The sequence below is a fragment of the Capronia epimyces genome (assembly GCF_000585565.1).
Source record: "Capronia epimyces CBS 606.96 chromosome Unknown aczIQ-supercont1.4, whole genome shotgun sequence".
NCBI lineage: Eukaryota > Fungi > Ascomycota > Eurotiomycetes > Chaetothyriales > Herpotrichiellaceae > Capronia > Capronia epimyces.
Window position 1 is genome coordinate 3,027,230 of NW_006912907.1, and position 20,767 is coordinate 3,047,996.

The following is a 20,767-nucleotide window of genomic DNA, read 5'->3' on the forward strand; positions in this document are numbered from 1 at the left end:
ATAGGATAGGGTTGATTCAGATGGGGGAGCAGTTGATCAGGCGGCCGCGTGAACGAATATTCTGTATGGTCTCGGGGCGAGCTGGAGAGAAGTGTCGAATGGTGATGACCAGTGGCGGGAGAGTTGAGGAGATTGGAGGCGTAAGTTCGTGCTTGAGTGTGACCTGACGAGCTTGGCGGGTTGCTGGTGCTGGTGGAGGCCGAAGTTGTCGGGTGAAGAGAATGTGATCCTTGGCTTTGGAAGACCGGATCGTAACCTTGACAGACTCTTTTACTCTTCATGCAATTCCTGCATTCAGGCCGTCCTTCATCACACTGTGAAGTGTCAAGTGAGTGGTTAGTGTGATGCAATTCAGCAGTGTGTGAGGAGGCGCAAAACGAGATGAGCGGGAATGTCTAGCAATGACTGGCCACAAGGATAATCTTGACACAGGTAGAAGGGAGCTGAGCGACGATAGGTATCGCTTGTTGACGGTGTAGCGGTTAAGTGCAAGGTCAACTGGAGGTGGCTGGGTTCAAGGTTTGTGGTTGTGGTAGTGGTTGGACTTTGTGTGACTGTGGAGGTGGTGGTGTCGATCGCGCGTGATAGAGTGAAGCTCACTAAAGAGAGGGGGGGCGAAGAGCAAGAACAGTGTGGCGCCGCCCAACCACCCCAAGTGGAGTACGTGTAAACTTGCCCTCCCTTCTCGATTCGCGTGTGCGCCCGCCGCCCGCTCCCACAGAACTGCCCGGCCCGTGCATTCGAGAATCAATCTGGGCAAGGCTAGGCTGGACATGCAATGAAAGAAGTCCACAAACTCACCTTGATGCGTCGCTTACGACATGTCAGGCACCCTGTCTTCGTCCGTCTCTTCACCTCCTTGGCCTTGTGTCGAGCAGGGGCAACGATGAGGTTGGGATCCGTCGAAGAAGGCAAAGGCATCCGTACAGGCATCGGCTGGTAGTTGGTCGGTATTCCTGGATAAATCGGCCTCGCTTGTAGGTATTCGTGGGACATAGGAGGTGGAGGTGGAGGCGGAGGTGCAGGTCGTGCTGCATAGGGATATGGAAGCGGTGGTAGTACGCGTGGCGCTGCCGGTGGAGGAGGTGGTAACGGTTGTACCACTTCTGGAGACGACCGATGCGCAACGTGGGTGTGGAAGTCAATGCTACTGATGGGAGGTAGACTGATAGATGCCGTCGAAGCTTGAAGGGCCGCCGTGGTCATGTTGGAATAATTCATCAGGCCGACTTGCTCTCGCCTCCAGCTGCTTCCAGCGGGCAGGCTCAGGCGAGCGAGGTGCAAGGGGCAAGGGACACCGAAGAATACGGCAGATGGCGCCTTGGAGGATGTCGACTTTGTTTTCCCCTTCTACTGTCGCGGTTCGTTGTTTCAATCGGTGCAGTGTATGCTCATTAACTAGTTGTCGAGATGGTCAGCATCGAGTCCGATAGGTCCTCTCATCTCACCGCTCTTAGGGCACTGGAGAATGCTCACTTCTTGCATATGGGGTATCGAGAACAATCAACAGGGAATTTCAGGTGAGCAAGCGACGCAGAAAACCGAACAGACCGACAAGACAGAAAGGAGATGGGTAGGATTAGACCGGAAGCCAGATGAAGCGAGCCGCGAATATGTGAAGAAAGCAAGTGTAGCAGTGCTCGACAGGTGCCTGCACCATGGTAACATGTCATGAAAGTGTCGCTCGAGGTGGCATGGCCGGAAAGAGGAGCAGATATGGACACTGGACAGGGTTCTGCGAGACCTTGGTCTGGACGCTCATTCAGGCTGCGTGAAACGAGTCGTGTTGGCTCCAGGATGGGATGGACTGGATGGAATGGCGAAAAAAAGCTGCATTGCTCAAGGCGTCGCGGAGACCGAAGTGCCGAAGCGCAAGTGAGCATCAAGCAGATTGATGGCGAAATTGGAACGAGCCTCGCTTGGGATCGCTTCGACTCGCTCAGCGGCCCTAGCATAGACGACAAGCAAGCCTTTCTTCCGGGAGGTGGACACTGGATAGCGGTGCAATTCAAAGGAAACGCCCACAAGCGTGCACGGCTCCGAAGCCCCATCCACTGAACGCACCCACCGCCCCCGAACGGTCGACCAGCAAGCGTTGACACTGAGTGCTAGGACACAACCGCCCCTGGTCCTGGTTGCTTCTCGCTTAGAGTATATCCCGGCGCCAACCCACCCAAGACCGCAGGCTAAGCTGCTTTGACAGCAGGCTTCACTCAACTTTTAGCGCTCCCCCTCCAGGTTGGCTGCATATGCTCGGGGCTGCTAGCTACACCGGGTAACAGTCGATCACGAGCTGAAATCACCACCGAGGCCCATCATCCGCTGAGAACCAGGCAAGAGGAAGACACGCACACAAACGGAGAGGAAGAGGTAAGGTAGGTGTGTGCAGGCGGACGCCGAGAACACACTTCCCCACGAACCAACAACAAAAACAAAACAATACACACACACATACACACGCACCGTTCAGACTTCAAACTGCCAACCCCTTGACCCTTGTCTCCCCATTACTTCCAAAACAGAATGTCACAATGCTGCTTGACCGTTGCCAAGTGGCCCTAGAACCCTGCTAGCTGGCTTTCGAGAAATGGGGTCGTATCACCACCACTTGAACCCTTTTCGAACCAGTTGGGTGGATTCGGCTGACCTCTCTCCCCCTAGTTGTCTAGTTGTGTCTGGTCACCGCGTCGTCAGCATTCAACCTTGACTCCCTCGTCCAACCAGGTCCAACCAGGCTCCAGACCAAAAGTGTGCCTTTCCTTACCTGGGCCCCCAGCTCGTCCTCCGTCTCCGTTCCTCTCGTCCCTTTTGTCCTGGTCTGCTTGATCCTCGCGCCACCAGATGCCTCCCGAGCCCGTCGGCTTCCGCCTAGACCGACTATTGGAGACGTCGGAGAAGAGACAAAAGAGATTGGTGTGATATGGGTCTTGGAAGCGGTGGTTTGATCACCACGACCCTCGTCACGCTACCAACTGAAACACTGAAACACGCTCCAAAGAAAAGATATGTCTCCAAACAGACTTGTTCTGCTTTGTCACAGACGCTCCGTTCAAGTTTTGGCGGAAACAAAAGAGCCCACAAATAAGCCCCAACTGGCAACCGCACGGTCTTTTGTACATGGGATGTTTGCCCACCGTTCTAGCGAGCCAACAGCGCCCTCGCTCCCGTCTCTTGTCTTCCGGTCCTCCACGGCCCAGGTACCCTCTACCGCATGATCGCCCAGCCACAAAGACATGGGTGATTTCAGGATCCTGGCCAGGTACTCCGTACCATTTGTCACCATCCATCTTCGATGTTCATTTTTGTGTCACATGAGGCGGTTGCTCAATACGATGCATGCAAGAAATCATACCCTGAGACACGGGGTAAGGAATACACACTCGACAGGGGCCTCTAGGCTGGACTTGTCCACATACAGAGTGAACGGTGGCCTGTTTTCCCCTAGACTTTCCGCACCAGGGACAGTCAGTCGTCTCCCCGTGAAGCATGGAGAAGCATGGTTTTGACCGCCAGGGGGGACGTAGTGGGCTTAGGGGCTAGTGCTGCACAATTCTCCGGACGAGACCAACCCCATTCCGAGCACAGGAAAGATGATGCAGAGGCGACCGGCACTCCTCTGAGCGACTTGCACTGGCACCGCCTGCATGCCTAACGGCTGGGCGCGCATAACACTCCGCATGGCTAGCTGCATTCCCTACTGGATTGCCTATCATGAATTACCCGACAAGAATCGAGCCTCGAATTGACACGACCTCCCATAGCCTCCTATTGGTCGCTGCTAAGTAAGCTGCCCACATATCACCCCCTTGGATGATCACAGGCCTCACTTCTTCTTTATCGAAGCATCCTGGAGGAGGCCATAAATGGAGCCGGACGGACCCTCGTACTTTCATATGGGCGGATGATTCCTCCGGACGCCCGCCGTCATACCTGGGCTTCACCCAGTTCCAGTTTCAGTTCCACAATCTCTGTTCGCGCTCTGAACAGATTACGCTGTGGTTGTCTCGGTGCGTCCACCCGCAAATTCAAGAACGATGCTGGCTCCCTGGCAGATTGCGAACCCTCGGTGTGCCTACCGTAGAGGGGCGAAAGTACCGCATGTACCCTCGAAACGAGGATGGACCTGTCAAATGTCATACTCGTGCGACGTGCGAATTACAAGAGATGCACGTGGCCCGCCATCTCGTGCGACATTGTTCACCACTGGTTTCTAACCGCGCGATTTCCCAGACGTGTGCAATCGTCCTCCGGACCAGAACAAAACGTAGTCTATCCAACAATTGGAATTGCTGTTGGGTCGCGGACTCGCTTATCGTGGGCTTCGGTTCGCTTGTGGCCGGCCGAGACATACAACCTCCAAATCTTTTTAGGCGGAGTTTGGGCCGTTTCAGGATGCTTTAGCCTTGCGCCTCTTGAATACTGGTAGCGGTACTTCTTCCGGGATCGCGTCCAAGGGTGTCAGTGATTGAGAGGTGTCTATCTCTCCCTTCACCAGAGTATCTTCTGGTAGAGTGTTGTCGGTCGACAAGGCATCGACTTTGTTGGATTGCTGTCCTTCGCTCCTACCGACATCTCCATCGAGGCCAGCGTCGTTCTCTTGCTTCAACGCTTCCTTCGTTTCGTCTTTTAGCAGAGGAGAAGCAGAATTGTTCTTTTCTTTCTTCAAGGAGATCGTGCCAGACAATAACTCGTCCAGGTCCGCTTTGTCGTCGCCAGGATAACGCTTTGTAGTTGATCCCCATACCCGATTGACGATCGTCTCTTCTACTTCTTCCTCCTCTTCCTGATCTTCATATTTTCGTTTTCTGACTCCGATATTTCGAGCCTCTTCCGCCGGCGCCTCATTGATCGTCTGTCGTTCCACCGCCTTCCACTCTCCTGGCATGGCCATCTCAGATCGTGCTTTTTCGGGGACTTTGATGCCCATATCAGCCAACTGCGCCCATTGCCTCTTCAAGTCAGCCGCTGCTTGGGTTGGAGGTTTCGGGACGCTCAAAGGCTGCGACTTTGCAGGGGCGGTTGTAGCTATCGAAGATGTCGGGGTGCTGCCACTAGCGACTTTGCTCAGCCTTTCAACCTCTGACTTTGCTCGCTCCTTTTCGCGTTCGCTCCGTTCATGGCTATTCTGGATGTCTCGAAGGAACCGTCTGAGATTGCCTTGATGCTTGCCCGTGCTCTCATGTTGTTTGCGCTCGAAAGGGGTGTCTTTAACATATGCGCTGCAGTGTTTACACCAGTATTTAGGCTGCAAAGACCGTCAGCAGTGAACATGACGTGCGAGACTTCGGAAGGGGCACACATACCGTAGACTTCCAATATTCCGACATGATGGAAGAAAGGGATTGCGTGAGCAATGGACCATGTCATAACTGCGCTGAGAGATCCTGGAGAAACGAAGGACTTGGAGTCAAATGGCTGCCAAACCCTCGACGCCGCTCGGGGACTGTCACCCGAAAGTGGCACCGCGATGATGCCGAATCCGGAGAAAGCACCTGGCTGACGGAATGATATCTGAGGTATGCACTGTCTGACAGAATGGCAGCCACGATGGTCTTATGCTGTTTATGCTGTAGTTTTTGTCAGACTGAATAAATCTGGCTTTACTTCAAATGACCTCCCGCCTCCCCGATGCTTAGCTTTTCATTCAGAGCGAGCCGACCAATCACAAACGGACGGATCCCGAGCTTGCCCGTACGGAAGAAAATGCTCGATTTGTTAAGAGGCACGAGGCCTTTTTCTCTTTCCACTTCCTCATAACTTGACTTCTTGATGTTGGAGAGTCATCCAGCACCACGTTCTTTTTTCATTAGCTGTTTCCACTCAGCGCTTCTCATAGACAAGTGCGGACACCGATCATATTAGACTGCCACCAGCTCTCCCGAAAGCGCTTCGATCATCGAGAATAGACTACTACTTCGACCCGACGCCCACACACGTTCCTTCTTCCCTTCGAGTTTCCTCACAATGAGAATTTTCTCATCATCGTACACTTTCGACTACTCTTGGGAAGAGGTCAGCACGAACAACTGGCGGAAATACTGTCCATGGAATGACAAGGCCTCGCACGTTCTGGCGGTCGACACGCTATCCCGCCACGTCGATCCCGAGACTGGTATCCTCCGCACCGAGCGTCTCATTACGTGCAAGCAGAACGCACCTCAATGGGTTTTGAATATTCTCGGCGGAGATACAACCAGTCATGTATACGAGGTGTCATACGTCGACCCGGCGGCGAAGAAGGTAACCATGTGCAGCACCAACATGACCTGGTCCAACCTGCTGGAGTGTCGAGAAACCGTTGTGTACCAACCCTCCTCACAAGACGCCAACGGAAAGACAGACTTCAAGCAGGCCGCCAAGATTGTGGCATTGTGCGGGGGTTGGCAAAAGATTCGCTCCAAGATTGAGGAGGTGAGCGTGGAAAGATTCCGAGAAAATGCGGCACGGGGACGAGAAGGCTTTGAGACGGTCTTGGAAATGTCTCGAAGGGCATTCGGCGAAGAGCGAGAGAAAATAAACATGGGGCAACCGGCTACTATATAACACGGTTGGGTGTTTCTTGGGCCTTGATCAATTCCGACGATTTCGCATTTCATCGTCGCCATGACGCCTCTCACGACTTACACGGTTATGGATTTAGCGACAACATAGACCGGCGCCCCCTGGACAGCGGACCTGACGCTTTTTTCGGACATTTTCGTTCGAACATGTTTTCTGGGCGTTTGCATGAGAAAAGCGGGAATCAAGCGGCTTGTGATTTTCAGCATGGTGTTTGGGCAAGACTTTGTTTTATAGCGGGAGTGTCTGAAGGCATCGGCCACTTGCGAAGGAGGTCACATATTATCACGATAGATCGCTCTACACGGATCAGGAAAAGATTCCCAGCCGCAAGGTTTGTGAAAATACGGTTCATCTCCGCCTATCGAATAGACGCACCTAAGAAGACTTCAATGCTACATTTCCCCTTAACACCGTGCTAGGTCCACAGCGTTTCTCTTGACACCCAAGCCTGCAGAGGCCTGACCCAGAATGCAGCGCAGCTTCTAACAGAACCTTGCACATGCTTCTGAGACATCAACTTTGACGCATCGTGCAACGGCCCCTTCTAGTCTGTGTACTGGGAAAGCCAAACTCCCAAAGGCATTAGACCAGACAACCACCACGGTCGACTCTCCTAGACAGGTACGGAGTATAGATTTGATCAAGCCTTGTTGGCAGTCGATTTGAAGGCGACAGCGGGTAAAAGGCCCAAGTTGTTAGGTATGTATGCAACAACCGATCGCTCCAGTGCCATTGGAGGCTTCTTCCGTATGTTCATGAATCATCCCCTGCTCGTCTCCTAGCGCTCCCCGTACGACGATGGGAAGTTCCGCGCATTGAGTCCCCATCGCGTAAAATTACAGGTGCATCGAGGGTGGAGGACGATGGAGTCTGCTCAATTAGTGGTGGAACAGGTGTGCTATACCGCATAAGTCGTGTACATACTCCGTATATCTACTCCCTCTAGGTTAAGGATCGCAGGCAGATCTTGATCTTGCCACGCGACGAGATGATTTAATTTCATGTTCTCCGTAATACTCTGGAGATGATGCCGATGCGACAACCAAGCCAGGTGGTCGTCAATTTGTACTATCCGTAGTATTCTCAACCGTGATTCTTCCTTCAGGCCTGCTACCTGCTACGAGATGTCTGAAAGCCTACCCCGTACTCCGTACTCCTCCTGCGCCTTTATCCAAATCCAGTCGAGGGCCACGTACTATGATAGTGTGTATGACGGCGAACCACGCGCTTCTCGTTCCTGTTCAGTTTTGAAGCCATCGAATCTCCCCATTCCTCCTACGCGAGCCGCAATTGGCTGCGGGACCGTGCATCCCTGATCGTCTCGTGGGCCGTTCCTCGTGGAGCCAGGAGCCGGGCTACAAAATAAAAGGCCCAGTCTGACGGCCAAATAGCAAGTGAATGGTTGGGCCCTTAGCGTAGGTGTCCAAGAGTCGGGAATTGTACGGAGTACAGAGGACAGAAAGGTGTGTCAGGTCAGAGAGGCCCTAAGGCTACTCATTGTCTGAGGCAAGGCTGCACCTAGTTGATGAATGACTTGGAGACAAAGCAGGAGTTACGAGTACTACGTACTCCGTACAGGACCTATCTGATGTTGATGGGTGCTTCCAGGTCAGACTGCTGTCATTCTCCAGCTGGCTTGCTCGCCTGTGCAAGCGCTTCCACTCGGACCTTTTCGAATGCTTGACCAGGCGCTCCAATCCGCTGTGAGGCATGGAATTCAACACCATCGCACCTGTTGAACGGTATCGCCACCCTTCTTTAGCAAGCGATTCAAACATTTATGCGAACGACTTCAACATCACAGCACAACAACTACAACTACATCCTGAATCCCCTGCGCCACCCTTCGAAGTCCCTGCGCAACACTTTCAGGTGATCACGTCACTGATTGACTCCTTCAGCATCCTAGCTGCCACCGTACCAGAATCGGAACAAGACCCTCTCATCGAGCATCAGATCCACGAATCCCTCCAGCCTTCTAGGCGTCAGGTGCCCCTTACGCCGCCCGACGCCGATGAAGTCGATCGGGACCTACATCACCCACCTGCCGCTGATGACAGTAGCGAGGGGGAGGTGGCCGCCGCGCCCGTGATTCGGTACGCCAGAAGGCCTCCTGTTTTGTCCAAGAGAAGGAGCAAGTCAAGATTCTACTCGGTGAACATGTCTCACTCGGCACTGGCAACTCGCGATTCCATACAGAGCCTCAGATCTCGTACTGAAAGTGACGGCGTCGGAATACTTGGTGTTGAAAGGCGGCATGGTTCAAGTGCTAGCTCGACGTTCTCTATCATCAGCGGGCTAAGCGCTCCTCTTCGGAAACCGACCACGGAGTCAATGCGCGACAAGGCTCTCTCGCCCCCAATCCCTCCAAAGCGCCTTTCGTCAGATAGACGGCGAAAGACAGAATCACTATACAGCACGGATCAGGAGAAAGAGTATAAATATCCTACGAGAACTTCGTCCATCGATGGCCGTGTGCCAAGTAGCCCCCAGCTGGAGCAGGCGACCGTCGATAGTCCTACAGGAACTCCTCTGAGTCGGCTGAGCAGAGGTGACCTTGGAAATCATATGATCCCCTCGCGTCGTTCGTCCCTCAGACGCAGCGTCACCGGCCTTTCTGACACCTCTCAGGAGTCCAGTCGCTATTCCGTGGCGGGTCGCAATCTCAAGGACCTCAACATAGACTCGGAATTGATCGAAGGTGATAATTCAACTGTCAGGAGGATACGTGAGTTACAGGAAGCGAGGGAAAAGCGTCAGAAGGAATGGCGGAACGAAGGTCGCAAATCCGAGCGAGCCTCCAAAAGGCACACCATATCAACGCCCAAGGTCTCGCAGCGATCAAGTCCATATGCTAGCTCAAGGCTCTCTATGACGGAAGTTGTAGTTGAATCTCCCGAGGTCGAAAGCCCTCTTGAGCTATCCGCTTTTGTGACAGTGGCCGACCTGGCAAGAATGCCTGCTTTGGTGCCCGATGTTTCCGAGGTCGAGTCCCAAGGTCGACCTGCAGATATTACAGCCCATCCTTCAGACATGGCTAGCGCAACGCCCTCTCGAGGCAACAGTATTGGCCAGAGTCCTGCGACTCAGCCGAGACGGAAAAACCCCCTCTATTCTAGTAGGCAAGAACCTTCTCTCGCCGAGATCCAGTCCATATCAGATGAAGTCGACACGTTTCTCAGTGCCCCTCGACTTACCCAGAAGATCCGGCACCCCCGAACCGGTCGAACGGTCGCTTTCTCAGAGGTGGGTGATCCACAAGGGTTTGTAGTGTTGTGCTGCGTTGGTATGGGCTTGACGCGGTATCTCACGGCATTTTACGACGAACTTGCCAGAACACTACGACTCAGGTTGATCACGCCTGACCGACCCGGGGTTGGCGGAAGCTCGTCTGCTCCTGAAGCTGCATGTACGCCATTGAACTGGGTGGACGATGTTGCCGTGATCTGTACTTCTCTCGGAATCACAAGATTCTCACTTCTGGCACATTCTGCGGGTGCCATTTATGCACTGGCGACTGCTTTGAAGATGCCACAATACGTCCGTGGACGGATTCATCTTCTGGCACCATGGATTCCACCTTCGCAAATGCCAAAAGGGGCTTCACTAGGGCCGGACTCACAGCCTATTGCTAACTTGCCTCTATCCCACAAGATCCTAAGCGTTCTGCCGCCAACAATTCTCAAGGTGGCAAATTCACGATTCTTGACAGCGACGAGTGCATCTGTCGACGCCAAACCGTTGAAGTCGGTTAGGAGGAATAAGCAGTTGCAGGGTCTGGAGGTTTCTCTGGCCTATCCATTTGGTGACATGCATGCGGACAGTCCCTTCAGTAGGCCCAGCTCTGACATACATTACGAGCGTCCCCAATCAGCAACTCAAAATCGAAGGCGGAGCGTGCCAAGCTATCAAGAAAACGGCGAGTCTCCGGCGGTACAGGCAACCGCTGCAGAGCCGTCAAGCCCTGGCTCTCATCGTCAAACACAAGTGCAGAGCTCCCGACCCGCGGCGTCGCGTTTGACATCCGAAGCTCGACGTGCCGTCTATAACCAGACGCTTACGCATCGCATCTGGGCACTTGCCACACAAAATGCCAATCCTGCCATCGACCTGGTTGTTTGTCTTGAAAGGCGGAAGCCCATTGGCTTCCGATATCCCGAAGTGACCAGGTCAGTCGTCATCCATCACGGTGCAAGGGATTCACGAGTCCCCTTGGACAACGTGCGTTGGCTACAAAGCGCGATGAAGCGCTGCGAGTTGAGGGTCCTCGATGGTGAAGGTCATGGGCTGATGGCTTCTGCATCTACGATGGCCACCGTGCTCGGCGAAATCGCCAAGGAATGGGAAGAGTGGGAGAAGATTGCGATGGACAAGGGCAAAAGGAGGAAAGATGACGCTCCGCCGAAGTCCACAGGAAGCAGGTCATGAACAGCCATGCCTTTGCAACCCTCAAAGCTATAGTCCCAAACCAGTATGTCTAGAGAGATCAGCTTTGTTCGGATCACTCATGGTGACCAGGATTGGACGGTGAAGCCGGCGACGAATATAACGGGCACACGACGACCTCCCAGACCACGAATTGAGTTCTTTGGCTCTGACCTCGGCACAGTGAGGAGTAACAGAGCATGAGATAGATGCAGGACAATAATCATTGCATAGTATTCTAGACCGCATGCCCTTGGTCGTACCTTTGTCGTACCTTTGTACCTTTGTCGTGCAAGGCTGAGATCACGGGAGTGATGGTCAAGGCTTAGGGCTAGCCTCGTCTAAAACGGCGGCACGCCCAGAGAGCCGGTCTAAGTTGCGTCTTTTATCCGCCTTTGGCCCCGTTCCTCGCACTTTTGGCTGACACAGTAAGATACTTTCGATTGAGCAGCCTCCGACCCAGTCGACTTCAGCGCATGCTCAATACTGCGCCTCTCCGTTCGACAATCTCGTACGTGCGTCCGATTGTCATCCCGAGACGGAGACGTGGACAATGAGCAAGCCGTTGGATGCGTGGCAGGATGAGTGGTCGAATGTAGTAGATGTCCGTTCCTCCTCGCGATGTCCTGGTTCTGCTTCTGCTTCTACGCTCTACACTTCAGACAGCTCACAAAAGTGCTTGGTATACAGACACAGACACAACCGACGCCTCCTGGCGAACCCGCCGAGCCGAAGAAAGTCTCGTCCAAGGTGACCAAGGCGCAACGGAGGGCGCAACAAGCCGAATTCAACCGGCAACTCTGGGCCGAAGCGTATGAGACATGAGATGCTCCCGCGCCGTTCTGTCCCAACCACTGACGCGCGGAAAATAGTGAAGGCCCCCAGGAGACCAACTATTTCCTCGAATCGCGCAATGTCGTCCCTCTCCGCTCCGAATTCAAGCCTCCGCCGATCCTGCTTTCGAGGAAAGGCCCCATCACGCACTCTTCCAAACCGCCCAGCCGTGGCCTCGGAGCGCTGAACCTCAACAAAGACACGAACGACGAGTCTTCCGAAGACGAAGAAGAGGCCGACGCCAGGGAACTCTCGCTTGCAGAGCGCCAGGCCCGAGCTGCCAGGGAGCGAGAGGAGAAACAGCGGCGATATGAAGAGCGGCGGCAGGAATTGTTCGGCCCGGCAAACGGTACACAGGCCGCCTCACAGCAACAACCGCCGTCGAACAACATGTCCGGTACATCGACCCCCTCGAGCATGACTCCGCCGGCGTCACGATCTGCCACGCCGAACCGTGGACGAGGACGGGGAGGCCGACGCGGAGGAGGCGGAGGTGGAGGAGGAGGGCCGACGACGGTTCCAAGAACACATTCGAGAGGATCGCAGCCCCGCGAACTGTTCGATCCCTCCTACGTGGCGAGGCCGGACTCAAGCTACGTACAGCGCCGCGAGAATGGAATGCCCAGCCCCAGCGTCCGGCCCACTGATATACAACCCATTCGACCGCCGAGAGGTCCAGATGCGTCCGGACGAGCAGGCTTCGGATTTGCAAACTCGCGCATCGGGCAAATCGGCGGTCATGCTCACGGCCCATGAGATACTTACTGATGCTGTGCCCTTTTTTTGAAAGGGACGGCTTCGGCGCCACTACTGCCTCCCAAGGCCTTAGCCCTCACTCGCACGAACTTGTTATTCCTTCCACCGTTTTGTTCCGTTCCGTTTGCTTGGACCAGGACAATCCCAAATCCGACGATTTTTCGGTCCATGGACGAATCTATGCATCATTCCTTGGCCAGGGCCGATTATCGTTATCGCTATGCAACTACGTACTATTCTTCAGGGCTGACAACCATCAGAAGACCTGGTGCCACATGTACTGGGATCTATGGGATCTAGGATCTGGGATCTAGAACCATGATCCGAGATTCGGTCAAGTATCGACGCTTTCCTGTACCGCAATCGCTGCATGCACAAGCTAGATACAAAACAAAACGCACTTATGACAGGTTCGGGGCGCAAAAAGATGAATCTACAGCTACACGTTGGGCATCTGTTTGGTCAGGCCAGGTGCCGCGGTTTTCCGACCATAGATCGAGCTCTTTCTTAGCTCTTCTAACCAGCCGAGCGAGGCCAGGAAACATGGTCATCAACTAGAAGCATGGATTTGATCATACACAATACATGATAGGCCCAGCGCGGAGCACGGCTGCACCTGGTATGGTAAGAGAGAACAGCTCTACTGGCAAGCGAATGGAGCTTGCTCGTCGAGCCTGGGCCTGAACCTTCTGAGACAAATCATACAGTCGACCGTGGGGGCTCGGGCTTCTCTCGACATCAAACATCATCAACCATCGGCATCTAAGCCTCTGATCCTCTCTTCTCATGCACGGCCAACTCCTCCGCCAGCCTACCCCATACGTCCCCACCCAGGCCAAAGCCATCCTGCGCCACTGCTCTCTTCGCATAATCCAATTCAACAAAGGCTTTTCGGGGCCCGAGACCGTCCCGGGAAATCAACGAATCCCACCCATCCTCTCCGACACCGCGATAAACGCCATGGTACGAGTTTTCATCAGAGATCGTTCTCCTGATCCGTTCGTCGGATTCGATCGCATCGACCCACTGTCGCCATCGTGTCCCAACCTCGGGCCGTGGGAATCCCCGATAGTAGCTCAGCACGCGGGACAGACGGATGATCCACGGAGCAAAAGCCACGTCGACGAAGCCTATCTCGCTGCCGAGAAAGAAAGGGCCGGTGGCATGTGAGGCGTTGACCAGTGAAGTGATGTGCTTTTGAAGGGTGGAGATGAGCATCGAGTGTTGCGCGGCGCTCGCGGCATTGGCATGAGCTTGGCCGCTCATTTCCATGTCCATGTCTCCGTCCAAACTGGCGTGGTGCTGCAGTGGAGAAGGCGGAGGGGTGAGCAGGAGGCTGTAGAAACTAGGCAGGATCTTGCGGTTGATGTGGTCCGTCCACAGCCGACAATGAGCTCGGAGCTGCGGGAGACCTAGAGGAAGCAAGCTGTATCCCATGGCCAGATCTTCCAAGTATTCCAAGACCACTCCGCTCTCCCAGACCCCCCAGTTGCCATGTCGAATGCAAGGGATATTTCCCTCGGGGTTGACTTCCAGCATCTCCGGAGGACGGGAAGTGTCGAGATGCGCGGGCATCACTTCGACCATCTGGTACGGCACGCCTTTGACTTCGAGCGCGATCCAGATGCGCTGGGCAAACGGGCAGAAACTGTTGGCGAAAAAGGTGATTTTGGACGGCACGGGCGCTGCATGGCTGCGCGCGGTGAAGAAGGCAAGCCCGCTGGCTCGGAAGCTGGGGCTGAGAGACTCGCTGCTGTATGTGGTAGGCGTGCCAGCTGTGGCGGCGGGAGTCGGGAGTTTCTGGCGGAGAAGAGAAGAAAGGATCAGCGCTGGACACGAGAGGAAAAGATTGCGCCTTATGGATTGGTAGCAATCGGCGACATCAATTGCGAGGGTCATTTACATCAGTTCTTGTAACTTACACTCATACGCTTCTTCTCCTTTTCTTGCTTCACCAACCATCGCTGGACGCTGTTCTTTTTGATCCGATCACTCTCCTCCAGCGTATGTTTGTGGTCCAAATCCAAATTTGGGTCGACCGCGGTCGTCGAATCGTCGTCCTCTATCTCGCCTTCCAACCCGCTAGCATTGACACTGCTGTCGCGCTTATCCTTGACGGCGCCACCTCCAGGATTGCCGCGGACGCGCTGGATGGTAAACCACCGCTTCCCATCGGCGCCGGGATGGCCTTCAGGCAGACGGCGTCGCGGGAACTCAAGCAGACCAAAGTTCGGGTCGCTCGGGTTCATGGAGACCCCAGCGCCGCCGCCATTGACACCATCCTCCAGCACTATTGTGAGTTCGCCACCACCAACACCACCACTGCCGCCGCCACCATCTCCCACTGCTGCCATGTCAATCCCTGAGATGCTCAACAAGGCTGGGTCGGTTGTCGAGTTCATCGAGATTGATGTGCCACTGGTATCTCCGATCGCGGTCAAGCCCATCTTGCGCGCCTCCTCTGCACTAAAGTATTCAGTGACTTTGATTTTCACGTCGCACAGATCCCGCTCGCGCGCCTGACGCTTCCGCTTCTTCTTGGTTGGGTCATCGCTCTTGGGTGTCCCACTTGGCCGGCCCTTGAGGCGACAATCCCAGTAGTGGCTGACGAAAGGCTTGCGCTTGTACTTTTGCGTCGAGCGGTGTGAGTAAACATTGTCAACGTGCGGGAAGTAAGTGAGGTACTCCTCTTCCGATAGAACTAGCGGTTCCTTGATGTTGAACAGTTTCTCGCGCCACGCCTCAAGGTCTGGGGGGTTCGGGTTCAAGGGGAACGTGTCACTGAACGGATTTGCAGCAACGGCTGGACTTATATTGCCTTCTGCATCGGGATTGGTGCTGTTGATGTTGTCGGTAGCTCCTTCGGGTGTGTTCGCCTGTGGAGCAGTGGGGTTGTGCGGTGTCCATGGGTCTGAGGAGACAAGCCCCTGTGATGTGCTGTAGACTTGAGCCTGGGGTTGTGACTGTGGTGCTTGAGAGGATCGATTGACGCTAGGAGTGCCGTTCGGATAGGCAGACGAGGCGTTCTTCCACACAAGATTACTGCCCTGTGCCGATTGGATTGGGGTTTCCAGATTGATGACTTGCTGGCCCTCCTCATGTGCCTGAAAGTTGGCTGTTGTATCTTGATCCAGACTCATCGGTATTGTTTCTTGAACCTGCGAAGGAGCTATGCCGTTGCGAGAGGGAGTCGCAGCTGCGCTTCGAGTTTGGACATTCACAGAACTGCGGGTCTGTTGTGGACTGCGCGCAGCTGGTGTTGGAGTGGCAAGGTTCGAGTTCGAGTTTTTGGCGGCATTGCTATTGCTATTGCTCTGTCTTCGCGTCTGCACCGTACTAGTCCCTCCGTTTATGCCGAATGCCTGGGTATTCGCATCGGCGGGGTCAGCAGGAGCGTATCCCACCGCGGCAGCGGCAGCAGCGGCAGCAGTGTCATCCTGTGGCGGCCCTCCTTGTCCGTCGGTGTCAGCGCCATAGGTGGAAAATTGGATGGGCTGGACAGGCACAACGAAGTTCTGCAAAGTGTCGGCGTCCATGCTGGGCTCGGCGGCGCGCTGTAGGGTTATGTTGTGATGCGCGACTGCGACAGCGATGGCCGGTGGATGCAGAATAAAAGCAGCGTTGGTGGTGAAGAAAGAGGGAAGAAAAAGGATCAAGCCAAAGCGGCGGGAGTGACGGAACGATGTGCGAGGTGCGATGTACGAGATACGAGATACGAGGTACGACTGTGCACTCACGTGCTAACCCCTACCTAAGCCCGCCGCTTTAGGCCTCCATCACCACCCACCACTCACTCCATTCCTCGCCTTCAACTCTTCAACATTTGTATTCGTGGTTTGCAAAGGTGTGACTCTTTTTCTGCCTCTGCCTCATTTTCTGCCTCTGTCTCTGTCTCCTTTTCCTCTTAGTCGATTTCTGATTTGCCGACCAGAGAGCAGTAAAGAGCGGGAGGTCTCCCCGGATCTCAATCACAAAGCTGCCTGCCCCCCCCCCCCCCCCCCCCCCAACAACAATGTATATATTTTGAAAGTCCGACATTATTCTTCAACGCAAAGACCCCCATGTGAAAAGGGGAGTCTGGTAATAGTGAAGTAAGGGCATTTAGCTCAGTGGTAGTGGCGTCCCTGTTTAACAGGGATGTCTCTAACACACCACAACATAATACTAGACTCTCTAATTCACTGGGCGAGAACGATCGAGTTCAATCCTCACACTATACGATACCCGGAGACCTGACCTGCCTTTATTACTTCTGCTGTCAACCGCCTCGAGGTTGCTGAGACCGTAAAAAACCTAGGAATCTAGGTTTCACTTCCCAGGACCCCTGCTCAAGGGGTTCCTGGAAAAAGTTTTTGTTGATTTGTTGTAGCGCTCAAGCCTAGCCTTGAGGTCAGGTGGTCTTTTTGGAAAATTTCTAGACTTGAAGCCTGCACTTATGGTGCTTATGAACTGGATATGGATAGATTGGAAAATCCACACTGATATGGACATGCAACATCACTCGTCGTCGTCGTCATCGACACAGCCTCAGGGGTAACTAGGTATTCTGCACAGGCACACAGGCACACACAGTGTCCTCCGTAAAGACAACGGGTTCATTTCTTTCGTATTTGGTTACGTTTGGACTTAGACTACGGCTTCCTGCTTCGCTGACCACGCATGATACCTCGTTACTGCGATACGATCAAAATCTCAAGCCGTACTTAGCCCATCTTCCTGTCCTTCTTCTTGTCGTACGCCATTGTGTTCTTGAAAGGAAATCCTGTCATCCGCTTGTCCGCCCCGGTCCTCTTGGAAATCCTGCCACCCGATGTTCCGAATACCACGCTCCACAACCCGAGGCTTGCTATGCCCCCATACCCAATAGCCCCAAGCATATAGCCTGTCTGTCCAAAGTTCATATAGCGCATATAGCAGTAGATTGCGCTCAGTCCGTGAAAAAGTGTGGTGACTCGGAGGATTGGTACTGCGTAAGGTGCTTTAGGGTCGTTGTCCTCCAGACTGACCGGCTCAGTGATGCTGGATGACAATGGTATTGATCCGGTAAAAAACAGCATAATCAGGGCGATCAGAATCAGAGCATAGCCCAATGATCGAGAGAAGTAGACCTCAACATCTGGACACGTCCGCCATGTCAGCGCAGGCATCGTGAGACGAGACTTGCTGGAACCGCTATGCACGGACAATGGGACAGTTCAACCAGGGAAGAGGTCACGGCAATAAGAGGCAAGGCAGAGAGCAATTATGGTGAATTGTGCCAGCGATTCTGCAAATGAGCCTGCAGAGGAGAGGACCGTCATACCTGTGGCTTGATGGACGTCTTTGGCCAACACTGATATGATCATTTTCGGCAGGACAATCAAAGGTATTGCTTGGATTCCCAGCCATGCTGCCGTGCTGTATGTGTAGGCGTAGAATACCTAAGATAGAGAGGAGAGCTTAGTCCGAGGTGGCACCATGCCGCGTTGCCGTACGTTGCGGGTGATTACTTACATCCATCCTGAATCGGTAGCAAGGTACTCTGTAAATAGAATCTGAATCCCTCAGAGCTTGCGTGTTGCAGAGATGTGGACAAGACTGTGGCTCACACAAGCAGGGCAGAAGTATGGAGTACGGAGTACGTGAAGCTGTCGTGCCACGTGACGTAATCGGCTATTACAAGCCCTTGGCTCCAAGCCATCGCCATCGCCATTCATCATTGTTCATCATCTTCATGCTATCTATCAACGCTGGTGCCAGGCATCTGCTCCCATCGCCCAAAAACAGTGCCATATCAGCACATTCTCGTAGACCAAATCAACTCTTCAAGAGCTGATGGATGTTCCAAAGCCTTCACACAAAGCTAGTCCTTCGACCATTAAGACCCTTCTCCTCGACCAGCCCGTCAATTGTTCAGGTAGACTCAACAGCTCCGCCTTGACGACCTTTGAATTTGTCTCCGACATGCTTGGATCACAAGCGTGTTGTCATGATTCCTCCTACTTGAACTGTGGCTCGGTGAAAGATGGTCGACCAAGTTACTTTGTCGTCCGCAGCTGAATCCTTCAAGAATTCTGGAACGCATTGAACGCCTTGTAGGTGTATCCAATGAATGGCAAGCTCATCTCCGCATCTTGTTCAGGCAGAACTTGCTTTGCATGTGCTCGGTGGACAGCGCTATTGTCCTCCTGCGGGATTTCGTCGATGGGGAAGTAGCTGACATCAATGTTGGAAGATAGTCTTGGTTCGAATGGTGCTCGAATCTTGCGCAATTGATCCCAGACGACACCACGGAAGAATGGATGCTTCTTGATCGACGATGCGCCATCAATCGCTCCCCCTTCCCTGCCCAAACGATCCGCCGCATCGCAAAGGAAACTGTGTCAAATCAGTATCGGTCCATCGATCCAGGACACCAACTCACCTGCGAATCATGTCCTCGGCATCCCGTCCCAAGACCAAATCCTCTGGAAAATACAGTGACTCGCGCCAGTTGACAATCTTGCGGTAGGTGTCGTGGGTGTCTTCGGCACAGAAGGGCGGCCAACCAACCAAGCATTCGAACATGATAGCACCGACCGACCACCAGTCGCAAAGGTAGGTGTAACCCTGGCCGAGAAATATTTCAGGGGCAATGTAGTCAGGAGTACCAACGGTCGAATAGGCCATGTGACGCCTAGACTTTCTCCAAGTGTTCATCAATCCGCGATTGCTGACGGTCAAGTTGATTTGCTCATTCAATGCCATCGAGTTGCGATTCCCTGCCTTGTCGGTCGAGTTTGACTTGAGAAGTGCTTGATAGTACGAATTCTCATGCTGTTTCCGACCACCTGTGGAAAGACCAAAATCTGTCAACTTGATGTGACCACCTCTATCTAAGAGGATGTTGTCTGGCTTGATGTCACTGACCCACGGTGTTAGTAAGAGCCCAATCAATAACAGTGCAAGGGGTCATATACCGATGAAGGAAACCAAGTTTGTGCACTGCTTCGATCGCCATGACAATCTCAGCCATGTAGAACCGGGTGATGTCCTCGGAGAAGATCTCATACTTGATCAACATGGTCATCAAGTCTCCACCAGGCAAGAACTCCATCAACATGTAAAGAAATGCCGAATCCTGGAAAGAAGCATGAAGCTTGACCAGCCACGGGTTGTCTTTGGAATCCGCCAGGATGTCACGTTCTGCGCGAACATGGGCCAGTTGATCCTTCTTGAACATTTCTGATTTGATCAGTGACTTGAGAGCATAGACTTTGCCGTCTGATTTTCGTTGCACCAACTTGACTTCGCCGAATGCTCCTTTACCAATGACCTTGATGGTCTGGAAATTCTGAGGGGTCTCCTTGGTCCGGAGGAATCGCAGGAAACGTGCCTCTTTCTGTGCCAGCATGTTGATTTCCTTTTGCTTCTGAAGCTCGCTGGCGGTCGGGTCCTTCAAGAGTGCATCCAAGTCCTTTGCCCGGCTGTTGCGATCACGTGCTCGTTCGATGTTCTCCTGGAAAAAGCTGTTGACCAATTGCTTCGCAGCAGTACCTCTCTTGATGATATTGTCTGAGTACTTGCGTGGATTCTGTTGCTCCTCCTCTTCTGGTTTTGGGGAAGGCCTAGGCACGGGCGGGGCTAGATGATTCTGATAGGGGCCTTGCGCTTGTCTGGCTTCGCCGGCGGTTCGAGGACGTGAAGTGGCAGGAGAGGGTGCCCGGTTGGCATTTCCACGGGGTGTGGCGCTCAAGTCTTGGTTTGAAAACTGTTGGATCAAGCCGGTCGTCCCATCATTATTGTTATTGTTGACCAAATAGGTTCTGGTGTTGGCTTGATAGGCTGGCTGAGGGGATTGGAGAGCAGCTGGGCTCTGATATTGGTACTGTTGCTGGTATTGAGTCTGCTGTGATGCCTGACCATAGCCTTGGTTCATAAAGTAGCCATTGGTGGTGTTTGGGTTGGGGGACAGCATGCCGCCTGGATAGTCCTGCTGGCCACCATAGATCGGTTGAGGGAAGGTGGAGGGAGTGGTGGGATACATGCGTGCGTTGGCTGCATCGTAGTTGTGCTGAGTGTCAAACTGAAAGTTCAGTCTCAGACGATTGTTGTTGTTATTGTTGTGACTGTTATTGTCGGGATCCATGGTCGTCGAGGCGATCCCAGGCGATCTGACGATTTGACGGACTTGTAAAGGACTGTTTGTTTGGTGAACGGAAAGGACCTCAGC

The 20,767-nt window shown here is 53.6% G+C and overlaps 8 protein-coding genes across 8 annotated transcripts; 3 read left to right on the forward strand and 5 right to left on the reverse strand.

Annotated features, from left to right (window-relative positions):
* Positions 1–795: 795 nt before the first annotated feature.
* A1O3_05733 (uncharacterized protein) lies at positions 796–1,206 on the reverse strand. Its single transcript, XM_007735853.1, has one exon. The coding sequence runs from the start codon at positions 1,035–1,037 to the stop codon at positions 852–854; it is 186 nt and encodes a 61-aa protein (XP_007734043.1). The 5' UTR covers positions 1,038–1,206; the 3' UTR covers positions 796–851.
* Positions 1,207–4,387: 3,181 nt separating this feature from the next.
* A1O3_05734 (uncharacterized protein) lies at positions 4,388–5,327 on the reverse strand (the record flags this gene model as incomplete). Its single annotated transcript, XM_007735854.1, has 2 exons — positions 4,388–5,245; positions 5,304–5,327. The coding sequence occupies 2 exons, from the start codon at positions 5,325–5,327 to the stop codon at positions 4,388–4,390; spliced, it is 882 nt and encodes a 293-aa protein (XP_007734044.1).
* A 637-nt stretch (positions 5,328–5,964) lies between these two features.
* On the forward strand, positions 5,965–6,543 carry A1O3_05735 (uncharacterized protein; the record flags this gene model as incomplete). Its single annotated transcript, XM_007735855.1, has 1 exon — positions 5,965–6,543. One exon carries the CDS (start codon positions 5,965–5,967, stop codon positions 6,541–6,543), a length of 579 nt encoding a protein of 192 aa, XP_007734045.1.
* Positions 6,544–8,271: 1,728 nt separating this feature from the next.
* On the forward strand, positions 8,272–10,989 carry A1O3_05736 (uncharacterized protein; the record flags this gene model as incomplete). Its single annotated transcript, XM_007735856.1, has 1 exon — positions 8,272–10,989. The coding sequence occupies one exon, from the start codon at positions 8,272–8,274 to the stop codon at positions 10,987–10,989; it is 2,718 nt and encodes a 905-aa protein (XP_007734046.1).
* A 618-nt stretch (positions 10,990–11,607) lies between these two features.
* A1O3_05737 (uncharacterized protein) lies at positions 11,608–12,576 on the forward strand (the record flags this gene model as incomplete). The annotated part of the gene is made up of 2 exons (XM_007735857.1): positions 11,608–11,798; positions 11,859–12,576. The coding sequence occupies 2 exons, from the start codon at positions 11,608–11,610 to the stop codon at positions 12,574–12,576; spliced, it is 909 nt and encodes a 302-aa protein (XP_007734047.1).
* Positions 12,577–13,338: 762 nt separating this feature from the next.
* A1O3_05738 (uncharacterized protein) lies at positions 13,339–16,112 on the reverse strand (the record flags this gene model as incomplete). The annotated part of the gene is made up of 2 exons (XM_007735858.1): positions 13,339–14,376; positions 14,499–16,112. The coding sequence occupies 2 exons, from the start codon at positions 16,110–16,112 to the stop codon at positions 13,339–13,341; spliced, it is 2,652 nt and encodes an 883-aa protein (XP_007734048.1).
* A 1,167-nt stretch (positions 16,113–17,279) lies between these two features.
* A1O3_05739 (uncharacterized protein) lies at positions 17,280–17,723 on the reverse strand (the record flags this gene model as incomplete). The annotated part of the gene is made up of 1 exon (XM_007735859.1): positions 17,280–17,723. The coding sequence occupies one exon, from the start codon at positions 17,721–17,723 to the stop codon at positions 17,280–17,282; it is 444 nt and encodes a 147-aa protein (XP_007734049.1).
* Positions 17,724–18,620: 897 nt separating this feature from the next.
* Positions 18,621–20,683, reverse strand: A1O3_05740 (AGC/NDR/NDR protein kinase; the record flags this gene model as incomplete). Its single annotated transcript, XM_007735860.1, has 3 exons — positions 18,621–18,933; positions 18,980–19,459; positions 19,515–20,683. The coding sequence occupies 3 exons, from the start codon at positions 20,681–20,683 to the stop codon at positions 18,621–18,623; spliced, it is 1,962 nt and encodes a 653-aa protein (XP_007734050.1).
* Between the last annotated feature and the right edge of the window lie 84 nt (positions 20,684–20,767).

What these genes read in the sequence shown, in the direction of transcription:
- A1O3_05733 (XM_007735853.1), bottom strand. Translation starts at nt 1,037, where the DNA reads ATGCAGCACGACCTGCACCTCCGCCTCCACCTCCACCTCCTATGTCCC.